The sequence below is a fragment of the Zingiber officinale genome, chromosome 7B (genome assembly GCF_018446385.1).
Source record: "Zingiber officinale cultivar Zhangliang chromosome 7B, Zo_v1.1, whole genome shotgun sequence".
NCBI classification, from domain to species: Eukaryota; Viridiplantae; Streptophyta; class Magnoliopsida; order Zingiberales; family Zingiberaceae; genus Zingiber; species Zingiber officinale.
The window spans coordinates 20,063,401-20,072,944 of NC_055999.1; the positions used below are offsets into that span (position 1 = coordinate 20,063,401).

General features: G+C 43.8%; 2 protein-coding genes across 2 annotated transcripts; both read right to left on the reverse strand.

Annotated features, from left to right (window-relative positions):
• Positions 1–860: 860 nt before the first annotated feature.
• LOC122004227 lies at positions 861–2,159 on the reverse strand. The gene is made up of 2 exons (XM_042559149.1): positions 1,821–2,159; positions 861–1,715 (listed from the first exon to the last, which is right to left on the reverse strand). Exons 1-2 carry the CDS (start codon positions 2,157–2,159, stop codon positions 861–863), a joined length of 1,194 nt encoding a protein of 397 aa, XP_042415083.1.
• A 1,441-nt stretch (positions 2,160–3,600) lies between these two features.
• On the reverse strand, positions 3,601–8,448 carry LOC122005470 (sulfoquinovosyl transferase SQD2-like). Its single transcript, XM_042560505.1, has 11 exons — positions 7,967–8,448; positions 6,326–6,392; positions 6,013–6,083; positions 5,546–5,663; positions 5,386–5,459; positions 5,111–5,166; positions 4,930–5,013; positions 4,763–4,850; positions 4,581–4,658; positions 4,298–4,354; positions 3,601–4,189 (listed from the first exon to the last, which is right to left on the reverse strand). Exons 1-11 carry the CDS (start codon positions 8,281–8,283, stop codon positions 3,697–3,699), a joined length of 1,503 nt encoding a protein of 500 aa, XP_042416439.1. The 5' UTR covers positions 8,284–8,448; the 3' UTR covers positions 3,601–3,696.
• Positions 8,449–9,544: the final 1,096 nt, after the last annotated feature.

Below are 9,544 nucleotides of genomic sequence, written 5' to 3' on the forward strand. Positions count from 1 at the left end.
TTCATTAATTTCCTAGCTCCAGGGGCCTTTATATAGTTCTTGGAAAACTTATCTTGAGCCTTGAGGGCGCCTCCAACGAGGTTGAGGGCGCCTCCAGCTGAGTATATGGATAAAACTTTATCCATCTGCGAAAACGGTCACTAGACTGGGTCTGAGGTGCCTCCAATGGCCTTGAGGCACCTCGGATATGGTTGAAGGCGCCCTCAAGGCCATGAGGGTGCCTCCAACACTGCAGCCAGTGCAGGCACCTTCAACACTTTGTTGAAGGCGCCTCAAGCTAGCTTTTCCAGCTCCTTTTGCTTTCTTTTCGTCTTCCGAAGCTCCGATTGTTTGGGTAATTGCGACCAACCGAAATAAGTCTCACCCGAACCTAATTTCCGGCCTTCTCCTCAAGTAGGCTTCTGTCCCAGCTTCTCATCCCTCGAACGCCATGCACGTTCTTCTCGCCCACCAGTTTACTCTTCCGCAGCTCTTTCATCCTTCGGACGCACCGAGCCCGTCGGCTCCTTTCCCGTGCTGTCCTTCTCGCTAGCTACGTCTTCCGCTCGACTTCCTACACTCCTAAGATCCAGCACACTTAGACACAAGGATCAAATAACAAACAGGATCTAACCTAATTTGGTTGATCACATCAAAATAACTCCAGGGTCCAACATAAACAGCACGTTGATAGAGCTCCCGGTATCTACGAAAACTCTGGCCATGCGAGTGTTAGCTATGGCGACCTTAATTATGAGAGCATCATCATGAGGAAGCTCCAACCCTTCCAGATCTTGTGGCCCAAAACTGATTACAGGCCCGGTAGCTTGCTCCCGGTTGCATCCCACGGCATGTATCTCCAGACGATGCTCATGAGATTTTCACGCCCTGGTGGAATCTCTGTCGGTAGGTCCTCCAGAGATCATGTTGATCTCCAGGATGGCCACGTTGCCCCAGTTTTCTTCTTCCCTGGTCGCCCCAGGCTCCTGGTTACGGCTAGGTTGTTGATTCCCATGTCCAGCAAGGTCGGGTTGTGGTCTGCCGAGTTGACCTGCCAAACCTGTGGCAACCTGTTGACTATCCACCAACCTTTGAAGCTTGGGCACGAGTTCAGGTGGGGGGAGGCCCAGCTCGGCCACGCGCTGGGAGTCACAAGCGAACTGGAAGCAATCACTCGTGGCATGGGTGTGGGACCGATGATAGGTACAGTAACGAGGTCCCCAAGGTCCAGGTCGGGGGGCTTGAACAGCTGCCACCCGTGGAACCGGTCGGGGATCCTGACCAGGACCAAAGGGCGGTCGAGCGTCCCAGGCATGTGGAAGAGGTTGGGCTAGCGGTTGAGGTGGCCTCTTCTCTGGTTTATTGGTGGAAGCAGGCGCCTTGTCTGCTTTTCGTCGGGCCGCTTGAGCTTCTTCCACATTGATGTAACTAGCGGCCCTCCCTAGCATTTTATCAAAATTCTTTGCGGGATCTCGAATGAGGTCTCGAAAGAACTCCCCTTCTACTAGCCCATGAGAGAAGGCGCTCATCAATATTTCAGAGGTGGCCAATGGAACGTCCTTGGCCACCTGGTTGAAGTGCTTGATATAACTTCGCAAGGGCTCGGCTAGCCCTTGCTTAAGCGCGAAGAGACAGTAATTCTTCTTTTGGTACTTCCTGCTGTTGGCGAAGTGGCGCAGAAAGACAGTCTTGAAATCATGAAAATAGGTGATGGACCCGTTCGACAATCCATCAAACTATTTCTGTGCCAAGCCAGATAAGGTATTCAGGAACACTCGGCACTTAATAGCATCGCTGTATTGATGCAACAGGGCAGCGTTTCTAAACTTACGGAGATGAACCTCCGGGTCCTTGCTACCATCATACTCTCCGATAGCAGGAGGCTTGTACCCCTTGAGTAATCTTTCCTTGAGTACCCTTGTAGAAAAGGGCACTTGCTCCTCAGGCTCCACTCTAGGCTTCTCCCTAAGGGCTATAGTTTTACCTTTCTTTGAATACCTGGGCGGAGAGCTTTCTGCCATAGAAGCCCATGGTTGCTCTTTCTTGTTATAGCTGCCCGAGCCCTTGTGATGGTAATCGAGGTCCAACTCCCGATAGAAGGCCGAGGGAAGCTCCTCGGGTTGTTTTCTTTTGGACCCTCTAACAGAGGCGTGAGTCAGATCTTTAGAAACTGCCAGCATCTTACATGGTCGAGAAGCGGTAGTCTATTTTTCGGAGGTCGCCCGCCTCTTGGCTTCCTTGATCAATTCGTACTCTCCTGTCGTCATGGTTACGTTGATTTTGCCAGTGTCCTCCATATTCACGCTCCAGAACAGGTGAAGAAATTTCCCACAAACGACGTCAAATTGATCCTGTCCAGAATTTGAGTCAGATGGAGGCTGGATGAGGTGTCGCTGGTGTTGACGGAGGAGAGTGCTATGGTCGTGCAGACTTCGGCGAACAGACCCCCACGTGGCCTTGAAGGACTACTTGGCCTAAGCCGACGATACTAGGACTCTGTGCACACTCAGACAAACACACGGAACGTTAGAGACCAAGAACTAGGAAAAAAGTTCCCGGAGTAGGCCCTCCGACGCTCAAGTTAGGTACTTTTTCCCCAGAAGAACAGTATACGAAGGAAGAAGAAAAGTAGACAAGTGTGCGAGTGAGCGTACTTGCGCAAGGAAGAGGGCGCCCCTTTTTATATGATAGTGTGTACCTTCTGGAGACTAAGCCCTATCAGAGGGTGTCGGGTGTCAGGACTTGTCGGGTGGTGGACGACACATGGCCTACTCCTATAGACTGGAGGAAGGTTCTACTTGCAGGTGATTCCAACTGTTGGAATATTCCCTGACATGCAGCAGGTATTCTCTGACAGGTGGTTACGATTCCCTGACCTATTGTTGCGTAATGCTTACTATCCTGCCGGGGTGTGGTCGGGGCCGCCCTGGCCGGTCTGCTACATGTTGCTGAACAGGCTGGATGGATGGGGGGGTGCGATCAGAGTTTCTCTCTGTCAGCTTTTGTGATTCAGGCCCGATCGAGAGTGACAAGTCTGTTTATGTGAGTTAGCTTGAGAAAACCCGACCAGTAAAGTCAGGTCGGGTTTTGCCCTGATCACCCGTCCTGCCCACAGACCTGGTTTCCCGATCGTTAAACCCCGCCCGAGTCTTATACGTCAGCTGGCCCCCCAGAGGTCCTACTCCGTATATTAACTGTCACGTCCCCTTGACTTCTGACTGTCACGTCCCCTTCACTTCTGACTGTCACGCCCCCTTGACTTCTGACGACCAGACCCACCATATCATACACCGTATCAACATCTAAAAAAATGTGCCCTTGAAAAAAAAAATAAAATGAAATAGAGAATAAATACATTGAATTAAGAACAGATTTATGAATGAAAAACAATTAAGATAAACAAATATGTTTCAATTAATTGTTTTGTTGAGTTGTTTAATTGGTGGAAAGTTATTTAGTTATGCTTTTATTTATTCTCTATTTTTTATTCATGGATCTATTGCAGGAGAACCCGAGAAGACAATGTATGTCGAGGATCTCTCTGCTCGACATGTCTGTTTGTTTACTTCAGTTTCACTTGGCAACGGCACAGGAATATGATAGAAAATCGAGTCCAAAACATAGGAAAATTCACATAATCAACTATATTTAGTGAGATAAAAATTTTGATCATTAGTAATTGTGGCAAAGCCATACTGCCTCCGTTTCTTACTCGTATCATACACACTTGATCTGTTGTGACCTGAGCTTCTTCATCAGCCACTGGAACGGCCGGAACAGCTGTGCTCTCTTCTTCCTCCAGAACCAGATTGCTGCATTATACTGCTCGTTGCGGATCTTCCGTGTCGATGCTCTCCAATCATACTTCTCCATCTCCTCTCGAGCGGCCTTGCCCATCGCTACTCTTAACTCTTCACAAGACAAGAGGCACTCGATCTTGTCCACGCAGTCATCAATGTCCCCGGGAGTGAAGAGGAAACTGGTCTTTCCTTCTTGCTCCTTCGGTATGATGTCAGGGATGCCTCCGGCGCGAGCTGCAACCACAGGAACTCCAGACGACATGGCCTCCAATACGACAAGGCCAAGTGTTTCAGATTCTGAAGGCATCAAAAAGACATCCCCACTGGCATATGCTTGAGAAAGCTCTTCCGCGTGTAACATCCCTGTGAATACAGCAGGCATACCGGCAAACATCTTCTCCAACTCAGGCCTGCAAAGAGACCAAGTCAATGAACAAGGGCATGTTACCGTCATAAGTGAGCAAACCAGTGATAAATGTATTAATATCATAGGTATAAGGAATGGGAGAATGGAATACCGATATGGTCCATCTCCTATGTAAGCAATTCTTGCACCTGGCAGCCTATCCATAACCCTGTTCAACGAGTATATGTAAATATTAGCGAAAGTTTTCAAGCTCTTCACATTTACTTGCTTATCTGTATTCAGAAAGCAACATATGCTGTGGTTTGTATATGAAAATTTTATGGAAATCATTTTCCATTCCTCCTACATTATGATTTTCCATTCGTATCCCTTTGACTAGGCAAGCAATATCTAGTTAGTATTCATTGGAAAGTGAAGAGTAAAATAGAACTAGCCTTTTCAAAAAGTCCAAGCTCTTTTCAACTCCTAATCGTCCAACATGAATCAACAAGGGCTTTTCTGGTTCACCATTGCTGGCAAAAGAGAGTTTTTAGACAAATAAGTAATTCATATGGCACAATTATTCTTGCACGTTCAACTGTTCATGCCTATTGGCAGTGGTGTGGCGACGAGATACCTTAATCTCATGCGCATTTGATGGCTACGGAATCGAGGGTGGAAGCTTTCTGAATCGACTCCCTTGTTCCAAAGGCGTATCTTGTTAGCTATTGAGAAAGAAAACCATCAACAAAGGATCAAACTAACACCACAGAACAAAGATTCTGCTGAGGGCACTCTGCTAACCTGCTGTTACATGAGCAGCTAAAAGATCTTTGCTAATAGCAGCTGAAGGTACCAAAGTAAGATCAGCAGCTCTGTGAAGGAATCCTTCAAAATAGAAATCAGAGAATAAAGCACCAAACTAAAATTGTTGGAGGAGCTTTTGGAAGAATTATAGGGTAGATGGAAAGGAAAATTCTCTCACTGATAATCAGCCACATTGGCTTCACCAACCAACTGAATGTGTATCTAGGAATGTATCTGCAGCACAAAGATTGGAAACATTTAGAGTTTCGAGCAAGGAATTGGCGTGGCATCGCACTTTGGAACAAAAAATCTAAAGCATGTGGATGTGCACTGAAGTTGGAAATTATTAGTTCGTTTCTTAGCAAAAGTACTTCGCGAAAAGGATCAATGTTTTTTACTTTATAATTTATTTTGATAGCCATGTCATGATACAAATGCAGAAAGCCAGCTCACATTGGAACATGAGTGTGGTATGACATCACTATAGGAACGCAAAGCAATTTCGCAATTGCCAGAGCACCAAATACCTGTTGAAAAGAATGGTATTAGTTTAATCTTTGTTCTAAAAGGATAATTTTCACAAATATGAAAGCTACTCCCAAGTTAAGATTACCATGACTCCTGGAGAAGATGCATGAATAATGTCAGGCTTGAATTTCGCAACTGCTTTGATTATTCTTGGGCTAAGTGCTAAAGAAAGTGGGACTTTTTGATACCAAGGGCATGGAAAACTGGAAAAGGAAGTAAATATCAGATCAAAAATACATGGAAAAGGAGAGTTGCAAACGTGGAGGTGAAGGTGACTCAGAGAAGTAAACAAATGGTATTGGATTGAATCTAGGTGTGTGGAATGAGAACATCCATCAAAACCTTATATGATTTGTAGAAGTTTTGTTTAAGGAGGAAAACTTGCATACTGCCATACTCATCATATCCATCAGAATGACATTCTGAACTTGCTAGATGCAAAGTATCTTGAGATTGATAATGTTGTCAATAACAGAGAAACTAAATGACTAATGTGAGGCTGTTTACTTAAGTGTTTAGTACATAAACCAGGAGATTGCCCATTTTGTGTACCTCCATGAACCAATAACCTTTGCACCATAGAACTCTTGAGGAACTCCTTCATGTGTGGTCACCACCATTACCTACATGAAACAACACATTTATTTTCAATACCCTTTATGTGTAACAAGCTTGTCCCAACAATTAGTGGTATGTTCGTGCTATCTGAGATACAATAAGACCCTAGTTTTATCATCTTCTTTTATCTTTTGAGATGCTAATCTGATACCACTGTTTTGCTATTCTTCTAGTGATTAAGATTTACCATACAATTCGTGTACCTAATTAGCTTTTAGATGATGTTGTTGCATGTATAAGTGTGTACCTCGTCCCCCATTTCACGCAGATATTTGATGAAATTCTGGAAACGATTCTTGTATCCAGAAATGTACCTGGCAATTAGGGTAGTGAAAAATAAGATCGTTGATGGCAGTTAAAGGAAATCAGATTTATTAGATTTGGAGACATTTACTGACAGCAAGCAACAAACCAGTATTGGATAAGTCTCGTAGCTAACATAAAAGTAGAGGTCTGTGGCATTGAGTACCCACGTTAATACGGATATCTCAACTGAATATTAATTGCAGTATGATACCTTGTTGTAGTGAAATAAACTTGTTGTTTTCCTAAATGTCTTACTTTCTCTCTTCTTGTTATCGGACTCAGACTGAAGTTTTTAATTAGGCAAAAGGGTGTCCCAAATAAAGAGAAACATTAGATGAGCGCCCCTTTTTCCAAAAAAAATCAAATGGGCGGCCCCTCCCATGATTTTATCCCGAAATTACCTCTTCACCCAGCGTTATTGTAAAAGCTATTGGATAGCTTCTACAATGTGTAGCAGCTACTGGCTAATAGTTGTTACAACTTATTTAGGGTGAGTTTAGGATTTATACGGTATAAAAGCTATCCAGAACTGCTACAATGTATAAAAGTTACTATGTGTACAAGCTAGTAGCTGCTACAACGTATAGAAACTACCTAGTAGTTACTACAACATGTTTAGGATGAGTTTAAGATTTAGGATTTATACCGTGTAAAAGCTACTCAATAGTTGTTACAACATGTAGAAGCCACTCGATAATTGCTACAACGTATAGCAGCTACTCCTGCTACAATGTGTTTAGTGTTAGTTTAGGGTTTAGATTTTTAGGATATATAAATACTATTATATCAAAATACTATTTACCAATTTGGTCAAAACTATTTAAACTACATCAAAAATAACTTTAAAATAGTTGTAAAAGCTATTTTGATATAATAGTGTTCAAATATTTTAAATTTTAAACTCACACTAAACACACGTTGTAGCAGCAACTGGGTAGTTATAGTTTTTACATAGTATAAATCTTAAATCCTAAATTCTAAACTCACCCTAAACACGTTGTATCAGCTATTGGATAGCTTTTACATGTTGTAGCAACTACCCGAAAGCTTCTATACGTTGTAGAAGGTACTCAGTAGCTGCTATATGTTGTAAAAAAATACCCGGTAACTTCTACAACAGAAATAGGTCAACAGATCATTTCAGTATAAAATTATGGGAGGCCCGGTAACTTCTACAACAGAAATAGGTCAACAGATCATTTCGGTATAAAATTATGGGAGGAACGGCAATTTTTGGGGTGTTGGCGTGCTTACAAGAGCACATCCATCCAAAGAATTGACCATGGAATAGTAAATATGTCATACCGCAGATAAACCAGAGCTTCCAGAAAGCAAAGCAAGTATGAACTAAGCTGCTTCTAATTCTAGGGTTTCTGTTGAATGAATCATGACAAGTCTGAAAGGAAATCTCAAAACCCCAGCAAAATGGGATACGTCGCAAAGCAATTATCAAACTAAACTCGATTAGCTTCAAGATGGCAACTTTATGCAACAAGAATGAGAAATAAGCAGCAAAACTTCTTTACAAGTGAAAGAAAAAAAAAATAGTTAAAGTCTGAGCAAGGAAGGGAAAGGAACCTACGCGAAAGGGGAAGGCTCCACAAAGAGAGCAATCCGGCGAGGCTTAAAGATAGCCTCCTCATCCTGCACTAACGGAGGCACCACGTCCTCCTCCACCTCCACCTCCTTTACTTCTTCCGCCGTCATCTCTTTCCGCTTCCCCGCATAGCCCTCAACTCTCCGCGCTCCCCGCCACAATATCAGACGCAGCTCCGCCGGAAAGGAAGATGACGACAGGGAAATCGATGGAGCAGGCAGGCAACGGAACCGCGCCGACGGCGCGGAGGGCGAGAACAAAGTGAGACGATTCGTGCACAGCAGCGAATCGGTGGGAACCATATTGCCGATTCCTATGGTTTCACTTCCACAAACCCAAACAAGATAGGGATCGGAGAGGAGTTCGAAGAGCTCCTGCTGTTCCTCCTCCTCCCCCTGAGTATATTCTCGGGAGGGAACAAGAAGAGAGCATATGCGCTCCTCTCCATTCGCGTATCGCGTTTTGGGGCCGCCGTCTTGTCAACCTCATCGTCACGTTTTCTCTTACACGTCGATCTTCGCCCACCTGTCAGAGTTCGCCACCTGTCACTAGAAAATCCAGTTTAACTAATTTTTTATGATAATACGCTTTAAAATTATCGAACCAATCATATATTATTTCAAATAATAATATTGATCCCATCGAAAAACAGTGACAGATGACCACTATCAATATAGAGCGTAAATGGACCATGAGACTGACAAAAAAAGAAAAATCATCTGTAAATAAGTTAGGAGGGTCCTTACGTAGCTACTCGTACAGTCAAGTTAAAAATCAGTGGTGGCGTAGAAGTGAACAACAGTAGCAGTAGAAGAGAATGAAGAAGAAGAGATGTGTAAATAAACATGTATGTATATCTCATCAAAGGAGAGAGATCTCCTTTTTATAATGTCACTCGTAATTTCTACATTGATAAGGCATTACCTTGGATCGGTTAATCTGTTGTATCACTATGCTTATACTGTCTTCATCAATCAAATCAACATGTAAGTAGTGTAAGTACTGGTACACAGGTATGATCACAAGTCCATGTGTTATAGTGATGGCCTTATATGGGCCTTTGGCCTTTGTGGCCTCTTGGCCTGCTAGTTATGTATGCTTTTCGCATAGCCCAGCGTATATCGGCTAATTGAGTTATAACAATGCCAAATGTTATGACCACCTAGTAAGCCCTCATTGAATTTTCTAGAACTCCCCTTTGATCGACCAAACCAATTGGGAGAGTGGGGATAGAGGCAAGAAAATCAAGTCAACTCTGGGAAGGCGTCCCACGAAGAATCTATCCGATCGACAAGGCCGATCGGACTTGAGGGAGTTAGGTCCCTACTAAGTCCGGTCCAAAGAGGAGGTTGGTGTCCATATAGAACCTAACTGATCGACAGGGACGACCAGGGATATGGGGACAAAGGCGAAAATCAAGTCAACTCTGGGAATGTGACCCAAGGAATCTATCTGGTTGACAAATCCGATTGGACTCGAGGGAGCTGGGTCTCAAGTGAGTTCGGCTTAAGCCAGGGGTGGTATCCATATGGAACCTGTCCACAGACTTGCCATTTATTTATA